The sequence below is a fragment of the Pezoporus flaviventris genome, unplaced genomic scaffold, assembly GCF_033815535.1.
Source record: "Pezoporus flaviventris isolate CSIRO_AGI_PZ_B2104156 unplaced genomic scaffold, CSIRO_AGI_Pfla_v1 ptg000255l, whole genome shotgun sequence".
Lineage (NCBI taxonomy): Eukaryota > Metazoa > Chordata > Aves > Psittaciformes > Psittacidae > Pezoporus > Pezoporus flaviventris.
Window position 1 is genome coordinate 133,570 of NW_026892802.1, and position 17,408 is coordinate 150,977.

The 17,408-nt window shown below is 53.2% G+C and overlaps 3 protein-coding genes across 3 annotated transcripts in view; all 3 read right to left on the reverse strand.

Moving 5' to 3' along the window:
- Positions 1–310: 310 nt before the first annotated feature.
- On the reverse strand, positions 311–5,098 carry LOC133263200 (methanethiol oxidase-like). Its single transcript, XM_061442902.1, has 10 exons — positions 4,990–5,098; positions 3,720–3,905; positions 3,116–3,236; positions 2,842–3,024; positions 2,334–2,516; positions 2,156–2,230; positions 1,933–2,054; positions 1,740–1,832; positions 1,474–1,592; positions 311–1,162 (listed from the first exon to the last, which is right to left on the reverse strand). The coding sequence occupies exons 2-10, from the start codon at positions 3,885–3,887 to the stop codon at positions 1,000–1,002; spliced, it is 1,227 nt and encodes a 408-aa protein (XP_061298886.1). The 5' UTR covers positions 3,888–3,905; positions 4,990–5,098; the 3' UTR covers positions 311–999.
- A 352-nt stretch (positions 5,099–5,450) lies between these two features.
- Positions 5,451–17,408, reverse strand: part of LOC133263198 (methanethiol oxidase-like) — a 35,085-nt gene continuing 23,127 nt past the window's right edge. The window contains exons 12-13 of the mRNA XM_061442900.1: positions 6,225–6,346; positions 5,451–5,561 (exon numbers count right to left, since the gene is read on the reverse strand). Of these exons, the coding sequence (XP_061298884.1) occupies positions 6,250–6,346 (97 nt within the window). The 3' untranslated portion in view covers positions 5,451–5,561; positions 6,225–6,249. The remainder of the gene's footprint in view (positions 5,562–6,224; positions 6,347–17,408) is intronic.
- On the reverse strand, positions 12,583–16,795 carry LOC133263212 (methanethiol oxidase-like). Its single transcript, XM_061442923.1, has 10 exons — positions 16,671–16,795; positions 15,703–15,888; positions 15,208–15,328; positions 14,934–15,116; positions 14,606–14,788; positions 14,428–14,502; positions 14,205–14,326; positions 14,012–14,104; positions 13,746–13,864; positions 12,583–13,434 (listed from the first exon to the last, which is right to left on the reverse strand). The coding sequence occupies exons 2-10, from the start codon at positions 15,868–15,870 to the stop codon at positions 13,272–13,274; spliced, it is 1,227 nt and encodes a 408-aa protein (XP_061298907.1). The 5' UTR covers positions 15,871–15,888; positions 16,671–16,795; the 3' UTR covers positions 12,583–13,271.

The following is a 17,408-nucleotide window of genomic DNA, read 5'->3' on the forward strand; positions in this document are numbered from 1 at the left end:
GGGATTGTTTCTCTCCTGGGACCATTAAGGGTGCACAAGAGAGCTGCAGCAGTCTGGCCACGGGAAGTGAGAAGCAAGAAAGGACCTTTTCCTCCAAGGTAATTATGTGAAAGGCTAAAACTGATGAGGCTTCACATGCTATCCACTGGGTATTTTGTGTTTCAGGACAGCAGGCACTTCTGACCAGCAACACCTCATGTCATCGGAATCTCTACCATTACATCATCATTACATCATCGTTATCAGTACATCATCATTAACCACTGGTGAAAACAATATAGAAATGCTTCAAGGAAATAAAACCAAGATGTAGGTGATGCAAAGAACAGTTTTATTTGTGTTTAAAGCAGAACATGAGGGCAAACCAGTGTCAGGAAACAGGCACCTCTTCCCAAACTGAAGCACCTGGTGCTCCTCCAGCCGTGACACACGGACCCGAGCACGTGCAAGGAGCCAGGAGGGCTCTCGTGCAGGGGAAGACTGTCCAGGAAGGACCTGGCTCAAGAACAGGAGCTCAGACAAACTGGGCACTTCACTTGCTTTTGCCTCAGTTACCAAGGGTCAGCAAGCTCTGAAACAGAACTGAGAGCTCAGCACCTTGCCACCGGCCCCAGTACACAGAGCAGTAGCCACCAGGCTGGGACATCAAGGCAGGGCCCCAGAGGCCTGCAGCAATGAAGCAGGGCACGGTGGAGATGTGCTATCTGCCCAAAGGCACCGTGTGTACTGCACATCACTGTGTGTGAGCAGCTCCCTGGGCTCTGCTCTGCGACTCATGCCCAGGGCCTGCTTTGCACGGAGAGCACTGAGAACATGCCATGTGTCTGCTCACTGGTCTGCCTGAACCAAAGCCTCGCAGAGGGGCAGAGCTTGCACAGCTCGCCTTAGCACAAATCTAGACTCCAGCAATGAATGGGGACCCCAACCCAGTTACCCTAAGCTCTATCTTAATGGATGCACTATGGAGGAGAGGGAAGAAGGAAGTCTTTCCTACAGCGCCTAAGCCACGATCTCAGAGGTGGAATCTCCACAAGGGAAGTGGATGTCTTTGGCAAGGCAGGGCCCATTGGGTTCCTTTCCGAAATCCACCAGGAAGTTCTTGTTCACACACAGGCCTCCCTTCTCAGTGTCCACATCAATCTGCAGCATGACAGAGCCTTCCCTGTGAGTGAACAAGAGCGCAGCCATCACACACAGGCAAACCCCAACCAGGCTGAAACGTTTCTGCTCTCCCCAGCTAAAGCCTGGCTCTGCAGCTCCACACAGGCAGCGGCTGCTCCATGCCCAGCCAGAGACCTTTGAGAGTGAATTGCATGGGGAAGTCAACAGGAGGAAGCTGTGGGATGATGTGAGGAAAATCTGTCCCCCTGCAATCACCCACGTAGCCCTGGAGTCCCCCACATGAGGAACCTTTCCCGTTCCTAACACCGAGGCCCTGCAAAAAAGGCCCCTGGCTTCCCCATCAGTTCTTACTTGACCAGGTTCGGGTAGAACTGCTTGTCCCATGTGCTGTAGAAGGAGTTGGTGACGTACAGCCTCTTGCCATCCAAGCTGAGCTGCAGCCTACTCGGGCCGCCGTACACCCTCTTGCACTGAAGGAACAACACACAGCAGGGATGTCACTGCTCCTTGCTCTGCCCAGCCAAGCACAAGCAGGGGCAGAAACCCTGGACAGAGAAGTAGCAGAGCAGGGCCCAAGTGCAAAGGACACCCCAGGACAAAGAGGGTGCAGAACTCACCTTGACCACCAAGGGCTCGGGCTGGCACTTCAGCTCCTCGTCTCTGCACACAGCAACAGGTCCACCTCTGAGGATGCTGCCTCCCACAAACACCTGTAAGCAAGGCAGGAGGAGAAGTGTTATCTGGTCATCTACCCACCACCAGACTCTGCTAAGGAAGTCACCAGTGCAAGCCCTTCTGCCCCTGCCTTACCTGTCCTACCAGCCTGGGCTTGCAGTTCCTGGACAGCTCGTATTGGCGGATGTCTCCGTGCAGCCAGTTGCTGAGATACAGGTACTTGTCATCCCTCGAGATGACCAGGTCGACTGTGAAGGCTGGGGCACAGAAACAAAGAGTTCCAGAGAAGGCAGCATCAACAGAAACACACCCTGCATCGAGCCCCAGCTCTCATCTCAAAACCTGAGGGGACACAAACCTGGCATCTTGCACATGATCCATCCTGATACCTCCTTAGGTGGAATCCGGATCACCTCCTCCACTGCCCAGTTGTCTCTCTGCACAAGAGACACAGGAACCATGAGTGCTCCTGCTGCCCACACAGAGCAAAGCTGCCTGGGGAGGGCTCCCACTGCACGCAGCTACTACCCAAGCACTTGCCTCACACTTGTAGAAGCGGTAGACGATGCCGCTCAGGGCACAGCTGACGTATCCCTCGGCAGCATCGGGGTTGTGCAGGAATTTAACACTCAGGGGCAGAGAATCCTCCCCCAGGTCAAAGCACTGCGTGATGGTGCGGCAGGACAAGTCCCACACGTTGAGGCGGCGTCCATAGACCCCTGAGGAAAAGGAAAACCAAGTCAGAAGAGGGGGGTTCCGACAGGCACGAGCCCCTTCCCAGGATGCTCACAGACAGGGACAGCCACGGCAGCAGGAAGCCAGGAGCAGCAGAGAAGCTGCTGTGAGGGACGAGCAGTGAGAGCAGACAGGGACCAGCCTGACTTAAGGGCAGATGCTGCACATCCTCTACCAGTGCCTGTCAATGGGCTGCGTGGAGAGAAATCTGCCTGTGCCCCTCTCCAGCTCTGGCAGCCTCTCTGGTGGCATCCACACCCTCCCACCGCCAGGGGCACTGCCTCAGCACTTGCACCCCTATTCCCTCACCTTTCTTCAGGTCGTCAGGATTAAAGCCATATCCTGCACGTTTGAGCTCGAATCCAGCAGTGCTGATCAGAACATTGTGGCGGGGCTGGAACCAGAACTCGTATCCGCTCGGGGGGGATGCGCACTCGTTTTCCCAGTTCCCCTTCAGCTCAAAGTTCTGTCCATCCAGCAAGACAAATCCACCTGGCAGACACAAAGGGGATGCATGGAAAAGATCCCATACTCCACTTCCAAACCCGCCACTGGCTCAGGGAGCTCCTCCAGGGCAAAGTACCTTTGGCATTGCCAGCTGGATCTCCCACGTTAGCAATCAGAACGTCACCGTTGGGCAGGCTGCGAGGCACGTTGAGGTACCCCTTGTTGCACTTCCAGAAGACATCCACTGGCTCAATCGTCTGGGAAGAGTTCACACACACACACAAACACCCCTCAGCCTCCGAGTGCTCAGCTCAATGCACAAGCCCTGGCACAGCCTCTGGCCACCAGAGGGATCTCTTCTGGAATCTCTTCCTCCCAAGACCTCACACTCGCTCAGGCCTGCTCCTCCTTGCAGAGGAGCATAGAAGGCTCTGAGCTCCCCTCTACGCAGACAAGAATGCAGCAGCACCTATCTCACTATAACAGCTTGTCTGTCTGCGCTGTGCCTTCCAGTTATTAGACTCCCTCTGAAGGCAACAGGCACAGAAAGGAACACAACGATGATGAGATCCCCCCTTGCCCTGGAAAGCACAAAACTGACAAGGAAACGTGACCCTGCTCTCTACAATCAGGGTGGAAGAGAAGATGAGGAGAGAGCCCTTGTTCCCTGTGTATTATTCCAGAAGCACCAGTTCCCAACTCCTTCCCAGCTACTTGTCCCTGCATCACCTTTGGCATACCTTACACAGCCTGGGAGCCCGGCACTGGGAACCCACATCCACCACGTAGATGCGGGAGGAAATGAAAGAGGGAAGAATCAGCTTGGTCCTTTGCGTGCTGGCATTGTCAAAGCAGGTGCAGCCACTGCTCCAACCCGAGGAATGCAGCTCGTCTTTGAGGTTGGGCATGGGCAGGCGGTGGATCACCTAGGCAGTCAAGGCAGAGTTAGGGGAGTGCAGGGAGCAGGGACAAACGGGCACCCTAATGCTGCACATACTTGTGTCTTGGGAGCCTCCACCTGACTGGAGCCTGCACTGCCTCTAGAGACTACGGGAGGACAAGAGTGCTCCTTGCACTGGGCACTGCTCTCTGTTAGGGAACTGTGGGCAGCTGAGGAATGGGAGATTCTCCCAAGAAGTCCTCACCCCGTGCAATTAGAACTCAGGAAATCATGCTTAGGAAGAAATGATGATTATCATCTTGATGGAATTGATGCATTGCTCTGCAAAGCCCTCCTTAAGAGGGAACTGAGAATGTGGTAAAAACTTTCAGAAGGCTACATTGGCTTTAAAGTACCTAAGCTCTTGTAGTAATGGGCTCTCAGGTCATATGTACCCTTGAAGTAGATAACCTGCCTTTGCAGCCTTCAGACACAGGTGATTGCCAACTCCCTGTGTACGATGAGAGCAGGCAGGGTGGTACAGAACACAGCAGAACGTGTCTGGTGTGGCAGCACCACAGAAACATACTGAACTCTGCAGAAGGATACCCTCAACCACCTGGGTCACTAGAGACCATTTTACTCTCACTGGCAGCACCAAATGCTCTGGAAGTGAGTTGGGAAGTGAGTCAGAACCAACTTGTCCCCGGGACACAGAGATGGAGATGATTCAACTAGAGCCAGGCATAAAGGGAGAGTTAAAAGAGAGCAGAAAGGTGAGAGATTCTCAGTGAACAGCATCCCTGTCCTGCACATAACCCCCGTGGAGAAGCAAGAGATAGACCAGTCTCAACAAAACTCACAAGGGATTTCCCAGAGGGGTTTTGCAAGACATAACCAGGATGTAGAGGAAAAGAGTGAAGCCAGAGCAGTTGAGACAGAAAAATGCAGGGAGATAAGAAGTTGCAAGGCATAATCAGATTGCTGGAAGGAAGGAGTGGCTGCCAAGCACGCTGGTGCTCCCCATCAGAAAAGAGTGAATGTCCTGAATGCAGAGGCCCTACAGAAGCACAAAGCCAGCAGCTGGTCACCAGTCACCAGTCCAATAACACCACAGTCAAGGCAGGTACCTGGCCGTAATATGGAGATCTGGGGTTGAGGTCCACGGTGGCAAGGAAGTCAGGTTGGTCGATGCACGTTTCCCTGTAGGTACAGGTCACATAGGCAACCTCCTCCCTAGGAGCTGGGGACAGAGAAAGCTGTGTTAAATAAGTCATGAACCAGCCACAAAGGAAAAGAAAAGCTTCCACAGCCTCTCAGACAGGACTGAACTTCTTTTCCTGGGTGCTGCAACCTCCCTACTCACAGTTGAACTAGAAGATCCCCTCCAGCTGCAACTATTCTGTTCTCTTCTGCTCCTCCTTGCTCACTGACAACTGTCCAAGCCTGGCTCCTTTACTGACCTCATCACTTTACTGACCTATTCTCTTATCTCTGCATAAGAGAACAACAAATGTGGATCCCACATAGTCCAAGGTTTCTCCCACTGGCAGAAGGGACAGGCCATACCCAGCACCCACCACTGGTCTCCACCAGCACAGAGCTCTTTTCCAGACCACCCATTCCCAGCACGCTCGGGAGGACTTGCCTTTCACAGTATCCGGGCAGGTGGGGTACTCGTAGCACTGAGCTCTGCATCTGTCTGGTTTGAGAAGAACACAAGAACAACATGAGAAATGGCCATCCTAAAAGGCACCAACCCAGAAGCCTCTGTCCCACCTGAGGAGCTTCTCCCACCCCAGCTGTCAATGGGGACCACTGTAACCAGCAGCTGCTGTCGTTATGGCACTGACAGAGCACAGATCTGGGAGAGGAATCCCCCTAAAGTGGCAGCAGGGCTGTCACGGATCAAAGCACAGCTCAGTTCCCCTCTGACCCATCCGAGCCTCCTCCTCATCCCCTTCCTATCAGCAGGGAAGGAGCAAAAGCCTCCACCGAGCACCACACCAGGACCGAACATCTGGCCTGGAAACCGACTCTGGTTTCTTGTCTCCCCAAAGGAAGGGAAGGCTCCCTCAGCACGGATGCTGCAGCCACATGCAAGAAGCTTTCCAAGGCCAACAGAAGCCCCCAGCAGCAGATGGGGAGAGAGACAAAAGGAACCTTTGGTACCAGTGGGACAAAACGCCCAAGCTGAGTCCCACCTTTCTCCTGCAGCACTCGGAGGAACAAACCTACCAGTAACCAGGTGGGACCCACTTCCAAGAGGGGATGCCTGGAGCCTCCAGACAGGGGCTGGAGACAGAGGCAAGAAGGAACAACACAGCCAGGAGCTGCTGAGGGGAGGCTGCAGAGCATCTCTTACCCATGCTGAAGGTGATGGCTCTGGTTCACTCCTCAAGAGCAGAGGTGCTGGAGCTGGAGGTGCAGCTTGCTGTCTGCCTCGCTGGAGTGGGTTGTGTTGTGCCAAGGCTGCTCCGAGGGGGCCTTATATACAAGGTAAAGGGGTGGGGGAGAAAGCAACCTGCCAAGGGAGGAGCATCACTCCTAAGCATTTGGGAGGTGCCAGACCAGCATTGTGGCTTGTTTCCACCTTGCCAGCCACCAATCTTGGGGTAAAATCTGCTGCTCCATGCAGGTCTCTTCCTTAAACACAATCTCCTGTATCTGATCCTGGGGCTCTGGTGATTTCCAATGGTCTTTTCCAGTCTTCCGGGCCTCCAGGTCCCCATGAGAAACAAGGTAATTAAAGCCACCCCCCATACCCAGCTTCCCACCATCCAAATGTGCAATGGCTGCAAATTCCAGGCAAGGGATGAGAAGCCCTCAGACCAGCAGCCCCACCAGCAGCCTCCTGCAGATTGCAAGCTTGGAGCACACTGAGCTGGACCCTGAAGGCACCATGGGCTCCCTGGGCTCAGCTCAGCAAGCCTGCCTCAGAGGGGCTTCTACCCCAAAAGAAGCCTTTCTGAGCTCTAAGGACTGCAAACTGGGGTGCAGCACAGGCTCAGGAGAGGGAGGGGGCTCCAACACACTGAAATCAGGTGAGGACCTGCTGACATCTCCCACACAGCTGGAAAACATCACCCTAGGAATGGGTGCCTCCCATAGTTCCATACAATCTGTGCAGCACCTACAAGGTCAAGACCTGCTGCTGCCTCTCAGGGTGGCATCTCCATATGGGAAAGTCAGCCCAGCTCCAGCGAATGGAATCTCTAGGATTCAGGACAATGCAACCAAGTAGAGCAGTGCCTGAGCACTTCCCTCCTCACCACTCTGGTCAATGGGCACCCTAAGCCCCACTGCAGGCACTAACACTGCAAAGCACCTGGCACCAGTGCAATTGAGTTTCATGCAATGGACTCAGCTGTCAGAGAACACCCAGGGGAAGAGCAGAGATCTCTGGTAAAGGGCCTGAGGTGTTGGAGAGAAGAGGTTTAGGAGAAGGGTCCTCTCCTGACATCCCCACGAGCCTTGCTACCACCGGCTGCCAAAGTAATGCAGGGAGAAAACGCCAAGCACCATAGATCATGAACAAGTGTCACATCGTGTGGCAGAACTCCTCAATCAGTGGGCACATTACATGGGATAAGTAATTGCTCCAATGCTGGAATGCAGAATCATCTGACAGCACCATTAAGGAAGCCCTTGGGAGATCTCTATCACAAGGGAGGTCAGTTTAGCCCATCTCACTGGGCTGTAATTATAAGGCTTCCAGAGCAGCACTTTATACATGGGATGGGTGGCCACAGGAGCAGCCCAACGCTTGTCTGTTCAGTCAGTGAAGAACATCAAAGTGCTGCATTGCAAGAACCTGGGATTCATTTAGCAGAAAGCCAGCTCAACAATTTCAGTGCAAGGGGCCAAGGCAGAGAGGAGGGGGACTGTGACTTACTCCAGCTGGGCACTTCATGCCCCCAGTTGATGTAGGGTTATTACTGACAGGCTGCATCCAGGTACATCAAGGTTCACTATAAGGCAAGGAGAAGATGTTAAAATAATATCATGGATGAAAGAAGAAAGCCTGCAAAGTAATGGCTCCAAGTTCTGTGTTACTGACTGTGGAAGAAGTCTAGATCCTGGGCAAGGGTAACCCCATGGAAAGAAGTTCTGTCCTCAAATCAAATCAAACATGTAATGGAGACACTTCTGCACGGCTCTCCTACGGCTTTAGAGGAGCCTGTTTAACTGAGCAACGTCTCCAGCCAGGACTTGGAAGACCCCAACAGAGAAACCTTCCCTGGATGTCAGAAAGACCAGCAAATGTAGAGAAGGAACAGCAAAGGATGCCAGAAGAAAGAGACATCGCAGAGCTACGCTGCATCAAGCCAAATGGGATTAAGGCACTGGGCTCCACTCTGGACTTTGGGTGTAAGTGTAATACAAGGTTTAATGTGAACAGAATCAGAGACTCAACGCAAAACCACTGCATATCCACACTGGACAAAACAGACTGCTAGCCCAAGGTAGCAACACCAGGGTGCTGAACACCTGCCCACCCTCATGGCTCTATGAACCTTCACACTTCAGCTGTGTGAGGCCAGCAGCACGCTGAAGGTGAAGGACACAGCAAAGCCTCCCAGGGCTGTGCACTGCGCTCAGAGCCTCGCAGGGTATCACAGCATTTAGATTTGCCCTGGATTTAGGACAGACACAGCCCTTTCCCAGCAAAACTCCTACTGCAGAGAGACGTGGAGGCAGCTGAGACGAGGCTTCCTGCAGGACACAACACAGAGGCTCCGTGCTGCTTCCCAGGGACAGCTTTCAGCCTGAGCCTGCCTCCTGCAGCACTCCTGTCAATGCTCTGCTTCACAGACTGACACCCACCGAGGTCACAACCTTCCACGTGGGTTTGGGGCCATACCTGCACGAGTGGAAGCAAAGAATCTGCCCCTATCACCAGTTTCCAGGGACAAACTCTTGCATGTGTCCCAGGGGCATCAAGCTTGTCTTGGGCGCACAAAAGAGGTGCCAGTGTTGGGAACCAACCACCCTTCTGATCATCCCCAGGCAGACCTCAAGACCTTACACCTCAGCGATCAGAAGGAAGTCCAGGAGCAGCTCCATAGCTGGAGCTAACTGTCCTCCTCAGGCCAACTCAAAACAGCCTTGCCCTCTTCCCTGCACAGAGCTCACCACTGCTCTCCCATGCTGCTCTGAGTCCATGAGAGGCAATTTCAGGTGCTCAGCTGATGCCTTCTGACCATGCTCCTGCTGTCACGATGTGCATGGCTCACTGCACCATCTTCTTGGGCCTGCACACCCAGTTATTAAAAACTTCATTAGCCTTCCACTCATTAGCTAAGTTAGCTGGTCATCCTTGTTGGCTTTCCTGGGTGACGTCTTTGGCATCCCTCACAAAACCAAGCTGTGGGGTGTAGAGTTTTCTAATTAAAACTGATAATAGGAAGGATAAGAGCAGGCTCAGCAGCACCAGCAAGCGATGGTTAGCGGAGAACACAATCACTGTGGTCTGCTCTGGGCCCGGGGAAAGCTCCCCATGATGGGCAGAGATGGGAGGCCATGACATGGAAAAGCAGTTGGGGCTTCTCAGGACAGCCCACACTGGGCCAGCAGCTGCTCCCCTCCTCTCGCCCATTTCTGCCAGCCCTGATAGGGAAGGACATGCTATAATTTTGATAATGGGCACCACAGGGTGATGTAATGCAGTGAAGACTGGCACAGCACACTCAGTGAGGCAGGAGGAGTCCTTGCTACACCAGGGACACCACGTCTGCGCTAAAGACCCAAGCAAGAACCACAGGGTGCTCAACACCTTGGTACAAGCTTGGTCCAAGCCTGCAGGCTGGAGGCACATCACAGACCAAAGGCAAAGGCTGGTCCAAGTGCCTGACTTTGCAAAGCTCAGATCCATCACCCCGGATCTCTCCATCACCTCACTGAGCAGGTACAAACCAACCATCACAGGGCTGCACACGCAGAGCCCTTCAGCTCAGCACTTCAAGAAGCATCTCCGTGTACAGGCTGCAAGGTTTGCTGCAGGGGACATGAGCATTGCACAACTCCACTTCTTGCTCCTCCAGGCACCTCCGTGCCTCTTCTCCACTACAGTTTGAGCAGCCCCTTCCCCTCCACGGGAGCATTTGCTGTTGGAGCAGAAGTCATAGAATCATAGAATGGTTTGGGTTGGAAAGGACCTTAAGATCTAGTTCCATTTAGTACCAGCCCCCCTGCCATGGGCAGGGACACCTACCACTAAACCATGGCACCCAAGGCTTCGTCCAACCTGGCCTTGAACACCACCAGGGATGGAGCATTCACACCTTCACTGGCCAACCCATTCCAGTGCGTCACCACTCTCACAGTAAAGAATTTCTTCCTTAGATCCAATCTAAACTCTCCCTGTTTCATTTTGAACCCGTTACCCCTTGTCCTGTCACTGCAGTCCCTAATGAAGAGTCCCTCCCCACCATCCCTATAGGCCCCCTTCAGACACTGGAAGCTGCTCTGAGGTCTCCCCGCAGCTTCTCTTCTCCAGGCTGAACAGCCCCAACTTTCTCAGCCTGTCTCCATACAGGAGGTGCTGCTATCTGGAATGGAAAGTTAAAGGTTAATCTGAAAACATGGTCCACATGGTTTTCCAGAACATCAGTCTCCAGTCCTGTAGCTGAAGCCTCATCTTAACTTGGTGTGCTAACAAGCAGTCGCAGGGCAGGGTGGCCAGAAGCAGGGTGGCAGTGGGGTGCTGATCCAGCCCTCCCCAGGCCAGCCCACGGCTACGGCCGGGCAGAGCCCTGCGGCACCCACATCCTCACGTTGTGATTTCAGACAGCGGGTCATGAGCACTGACTCCTCGGTGGCCGCTGAAGGGCTCTGCCCCCCGCAGCCACAGGGCATGGACCTGAGTCACTGCCCGGGCAGGCGCTTTTCTGCCGCATCAGCTCCTTCATCCAACTCCTCCCACAACCGCAGCATGGCTCCATCTGACACCAGAGGAGTGGCAGCACCACGCAGCCGGGGAGGATGGATGAGCAGGACCTGCTGCTTCTCCTGCTCCAGACCTCCGCTGGCACACAGGCATTGGCACCCTCCCTTGAGAGTCCCTGCGAGCACTGCAGAGCAGACTCCCAGCTTGCCACAAGTGACTTTGATGCACTGAAGGAGCTGGTGATCAAACCAGGATTACGGGTGCTGAGCAGTTCAGCTGAACATTCCAGGTTCCTCTCCAAAGACTCACACTTGTCTGAGTTTCTGGTCAGTCTATTCATCCTACTATGGACATGAAGGCAGAATATGGACCAGTGGTTTGTTCATCCATAGTAAAACTACCCAATCTATATTCTTTTCTACTCTGCAGTATCTGTTACTCCTATGCAAAATACTTTAAGAAACAGCCAGAAAGTTCCATACACATCATCTGGCAACATCCCTTAAAGAAAACAAAGGTCACATTCACACTCAGATTCAGCCCAGCTCCTAAACACTGCCGTGAGCAAATGCCACAAAAGCACAGCAAAAAAAAAGCATCCAGGAGGGCTTCAGCCTCTCTATCTGCAGCAGAGACCCTGGGGAGGAGATCAAACCTGTGGGTCTTCTGCTGCTAAGGCCTGAACATAGTTTGGGATTATTTCTTGCTTCTGCTGCTACATGGAAGGGAAAATTAAAGGTTCATCTGAAAAGAAGACACAGGCAGAATGGAGCATGCAATGGCTGCAGTGTCCACACGGTTTTCCAGGACAGCAGTTTCCAGTCCTGTAGCTGAAGCCTCATCTTGGTGTGCTAACAAGCAGTGCAGCCTAACGATGCCCTCCGCCACTCAGGAAACTCCATCCTCCTCCGAGCTGTGCCCCAGAACAAAGCACTTTTGGGGAGCCCATGAGAAGCATGAGGGAAGTAAATGGACTTGTATTCTTCCAAGGTAGATAAAGCTAAAACTTAGATGGATCTTCTTTATGTCCTCATTTTTGCAGGCTCCAAACTAATGATGGGTTTCACTGCCAGTTGCACCCTTGTGAAGATGCTCAAGGCCTTGATGGGAGTAATGGGAGGATGCGTGGATGTGCAGCTGGGTTTTGGAGGCAAGAGCTTGCTGTGCTGCGTGGCAAACAGGCTGACACAGCGGGATGGGGTTTTTCATCCTGTGCAGCACATGATAAGCAGGAGGATGATCCACAACTCCAGTAAGGACACCTTGCTTTTGTGAAGGAGAACAATCTGCTGAGATGGTTAGGGGACTACGGGCATTTTGCCAACATCATATGAAGCGTATGCAGAGAACTTTGGGTGAAAACCCAAACTTGGCCTCAGCTGTGGTAAGTCCACGCAAAGGGATCAAGTTGAAAGCAATATTCTCACCAGCAGCAAGCCAGCCACTTAACAAACACAAGGGATTTCACTGAGTATCTAATAGATGTGTTCCTTGAATCCCTCACAGTACCTTAATGTAAGCCCTACTAAATCCAAACAATGAGTTTGGGCGATGACAACACTACATTGCTTTGACAAAGCATGTTTGGTTGAGGCAGGAAACTCCCAAATGGTGACAAGTTTCCCTAGGAACATGTGGCTGCAAGAATGCAGACCAAAAAAGAATGAGTAAAGACAATTTGTACCAGAAAACTCCAGGAAGACAACCAGGCACTTGTACAATCCGTGCCCTGTCGTAGGGATTTTCAAATCCCTGATCTTATCGTTAACCACTGCTGGCAATGGATTTCCTCCAAAATAAAACTGAAATGCTTCAAGAAAATAAAACCAAGATGTAGGTGATGCAAAGAACAGTTTTATTTGTGTTTAAAGCAGAACATGAGGGCAAACCAGTGTCAGGAAACAGGCACCTCTTCCCAAACTGAAGCACTCTGTGCTCCTCCAGCCGTGACACACGGACCCAAGCACGTGCAAGGAGCCAGGAGGGCTCTCATGCAGGGGAAGACTGTCCAGGAAGGACCTGGCTCAAGAACAGGAGCTCAGACAAACTGGGCACTTCACTTGCTTTTGCCTCAGTTACCAAGGGTCAGCAAGCTCTGAAACAGAACTGAGAGCTCAGCACCTTGCCACCGGCCCCAGTACACAGAGCAGTAGCCACCAGGCTGGGACATCAAGGCAGGGCCCCAGAGGCCTGCAGCAATGAAGCAGGGCACGGTGGAGATGTGCTATCTGCCCAAAGGCACCGTGTGTACTGCACATCCCTGTGTGTGAGCAGCTCCCTGGGCTCTGCTCTGCGACTCATGCCCAGGGCTTGCTTTGCACGGAGAGCACTGAGAACATGCCATGTGTCTGCTCACTGGTCTGCCTGAACCAAAGCCTCGCAGCGGGGCAGAGCTTGCACAGCTCACCTTAGCACAAATCTAGACTCCAGCAATGAATGGGGACCCCAACCCAGTTACCCTAAGCTCTATCTTAATGGATGCACTATGGAGGAGAGGGAAGAAGGAAGTCTTTCCTACAGCGCCTAAGCCACGATCTCAGAGGTGGAATCTCCACAAGGGAAGTGGATGTCTTTGGCAAGGCAGGGCCCATTGGGTTCCTTTCCGAAATCCACCAGGAAGTTCTTGTTCACACACAGGCCTCCCTTCTCAGTGTCCACATCAATCTGCAGCATGACAGAGCCTTCCCTGTGAGTGAACAAGAGCGCAGCCATCACACACAGGCAAACCCCAACCAGGCTGAAACGTTTCTGCTCTCCCCAGCTAAAGCCTGGCTCTGCAGCTCCACACAGGCAGCGGCTGCTCCGTGCCCAGCCAGAGACCTTTGAGAGTGAATTGCATGGGGAAGTCAACAGGAGGAAGCTGTGGGATGATGTGAGGAAAATCTGTCCCCCTGCAATCACCCACGTAGCCCTGGAGCCCCCCACATGAGGAACCTTCCCCATTCCTAACACCGAGGCCCTGCAAAAAACGCCCCTGGCTGCCCCATCAGTTCTTACTTGACCAGGTTTGGGTAGAACTGCTTGTCCCATGTGCTGTAGAAGGAGTTGGTGACGTACAGCCTCTTGCCATCCAAGCTGAGCTGCAGCCTACTCGGGCCGCCGTACACCCTCTTGCACTGAAGGAACAACACACAGCAGGGATGTCACTGCTCCTTGCTCTGCCCAGCCAAGCACAAGCAGGGGCAGAAACCCTGGACAGAGAAGTAGCAGAACAGAGCCCAAGTGCAAAGGACACCCCAGGGCAAAGAGGGTGCAGAACTCACCTTGACCACCAAGGGCTCGGGCTGGCACTTCAGCTCCTCGTCTCTGCACACAGCAACAGGTCCACCTCTGAGGATGCTGCCTCCCACAAACACCTGTAAGCGAGGCAGGAGGAGAAATGTTATCTGGTCATCTACCCACCACCAGACTCTGCTAAGGAAGTCACCAGTGCAAGCCCTTCTGCCCCTGCCTTACCTGTCCTACCAGCCTGGGCTTGCAGTTCCTGGACAGCTCGTATTGGCGGATGTCTCCGTGCAGCCAGTTGCTGAGGTACAGGTACTTGTCATCCCTCGAGATGACCAGGTCGACTGTGAAGGCTGGGGCACAGAAACAAAGAGTTCCAGAGAAGGCAGCATCAACAGAAACACACCCTGCATTGAGCCCCAGCTCTCATCTCACCACCTGAGGGGACACAAACCTGGCATCTTGCACATAATCCATCCTGCCACCTCCTTAGGTGGAATCCGGATCACCTCCTCCACTGCCCAGTTGTCTCTCTGCACAAGAGACACAGGCACCATGAGTGCTCCTGCTGCCCACACAGAGCAAAGCTGCCTGGGGAGGGCTCCCACTGCACGCAGCTACTACCCAAGCACTTGCCTCACACTTGTAGAAGCGGTAGACGACGCCGCTCAGGGCACAGCTGACGTATCCCTCGGCAGCATCGGGGTTGTGCAGGAATTTAACACTCAGGGGCAGAGAATCCTCCCCCAGGTCAAAGCACTGCGTGAGAGTGCGGCAGGACAAGTTCCACACGTTGAGGCGGCGTCCATAGACCCCTGAGGAAAAGGAAAACTGAGTCAGAAGAGGGGGGTTCCGACAGGAACCTGTGCCCCTCTCCAGCTCTGGCAGCCTCTCTGGTGGAATCCACACCCTCCCACCGCCAGGGGCACTGGCTCAGCACTTGCACCCCTATTCCCTCACCTTTCTTCAGGTCGTCAGGATTAAAGCCATATCCTGCACGTTTGAGCTCGAATCCAGCAGTGCTGATCAGAACATTGTGGCGGGGCTGGAACCAGAACTCGTATCCGCTCGGGGGGGATGCGCACTCGTTTTCCCAGTTCCCCTTCAGCTCAAAGTTCTGTCCATCCAGCAAGACAAATCCACCTGGCAGACACAAAGGGGATGCATGGAAAAGATCCCATACTCCACTTCCAAACCTGCCACTGGCTCAGGGAGCTCCTCCAGGGCAAAGTACCTTTGGCGTTGCCAGCTGGATCTCCCACGTTAGCAATCAGAACGTCACCGTTGGGCAGGCTGCGAGGCACATTGAGGTACCCCTTGTTGCACTTCCAGAAGACATCCACTGGCTCAATCATCTGTGAAGAGTGCACACACACACACTTCAGCTTCTGACTGCTCAGCTCAATGCACACATAAGGCTCTGAGCTCTCCTCTATGCAGACAAGAATGCAGCAGCACCTATCTCACTATAACAGCTTGTCTGTCTGCACTGTGCCTTCCAGTTATTAGACTCTCTCTGAAGGCAACAGGCACAGAAAGGAACATGAGGGTGATGCAAGCCTCCCTTGCCCTGGAAAGCACAGAGCTGAGAGGGAAACGTGACCCTGCTCTCTACAATCAGGGTGGAAGAGAAGATGAGGAGAGAGCCCTTGTTCCCTGTGTATTATTCCAGAAGCACCAGTTCCCAACTCCTTCCCAGCTACTTGTCCCTGCATCACCTTTGGCATACCTTACACAGCCTGGGAGCCCGGCACTGGGAACCCACATCCACCACGTAGATGCGGGAGGAAATGAAAGAGGGAAGAATCAGCTTGGTCCTTTGCATGCTGGCATTGTCAAAGCAGGTGCAGCCACTGCTCCAACCCGAGGAATGCAGCTCGTCTTTGAGGTTGGGCATGGGCAGGCGGTGGATCACCTAGGCAGTCAAGGCAGAGTTAGGGGAGTGCAGGGAGCAGGGACAAACGGGCACCCTAATGCTGCACATACTTGTGTCTTGGGAGCCTCCACCTGACTGGAGCCTGCACTGCCTCTAGAGACTACGGGAGGACAAGAGTGCTCCTTGCACTGGGCACTGCTCTCTGTTAGGGAACTGTGGGCAGCTGAGGAATGGGAGATTCTCCCAAGAATTCCTCACCCCGTGCAATTAAAACTCAGGAAATCATGTTTAGGAAGAAATGATGATTATCATCTTGATGGAAGTGATGCATTGCTCTGCAAAGCCCTTCTCAGAATGGATCTCAAAACGTGCTAAAAACTTTCAGAAGGCTACATTGGCTTTAAAGTGCATTTTCTTCTAAGCTCTTGTAGTAATGGGCTCTCAGGTCATATGTACCCTTGAAGTAGATAACCTGCCTTTGCAGCCTTCAGGATGAGAGCAGGCAGGGTGGTACAGCGCACAACAGAACATCTCTGACGTGGCAGCACCATAGAATCATGCTGAGCTCTGCAGAAGGATACCCTCAATCCCCTGGGTCACTAGGGACCATTTTAATCTCACTGGCAGCATCAAATACTCTGGAAGTGAGTTGGGAAGTGAGTCAGAACCAACTTGTCCCCGGGACACAGAGATGGAGATGATTCAACTAGAGCCAGGCATAAAGGGACAGTGGAAGACAGTAAATGCCATGGATCTAGCCAAAGAGGGAACAACTGGTCCCTGTTATACCAGTCCAATAAAACCACAGTCAAGATAGGTACCTGGCCGTAATATGGAGATCTGGGGTTGAGGTCCACGGTGGCAAGGAAGTCAGGTTGGTCAACGCACGTTTCCCTGTAGGTACAGGTCACATAGGCAACCTCCTCCCTAGGAGCTGGGGACAGAGAAAGCTGTGTTAAATAAGTCATGAACCAGCCACAAAGAAAAGCTTCCAATGACTGAACTACTTCTTCTGGATGCTGCAACCTCCCTACTAGTAGTTGAACTAGGAGATCCCTTGCAACTGCAACTGTTCTAATTCTCTTCTGTTCTGCTCCTCCTTGCTCACTGACAACTGTCCAAGCCTGGCTCCTTTACTGACCCAGACATAAGAGAAAAACAAATGTTGTTCCCGCTGGGGGAAGGGACAGGCCATACCCAGCACCCACCAGTGGTCTCCACCAGCACAGAGCTCTTTCCCAGACCACCCATTCCCAGCACGCTCGGGAGGACTTGCCTTTCACAGTATCCGGGCAGGTGGGGTACTCGTAGCACTGAGCTCTGCATCTGTCTGGTTTGAGAAGAACACAAGAACAACATGAGAAATGGCCATCCTAAAAGGCACCAACCCAGAAGCCTCTGTCCCACCTGAGGAGCTTCTCCCACCCCAGCTGTCAATGGGGACCACTGTAACCAGCAGCTGCTGTCGTTATGGCACTGACAGAGCACAGATCTGGGAGAGGAATCATCCCCAAACTGGCAGCAGGGCTGTCACGGATCAAAGCACAGCTCAGTTCCCT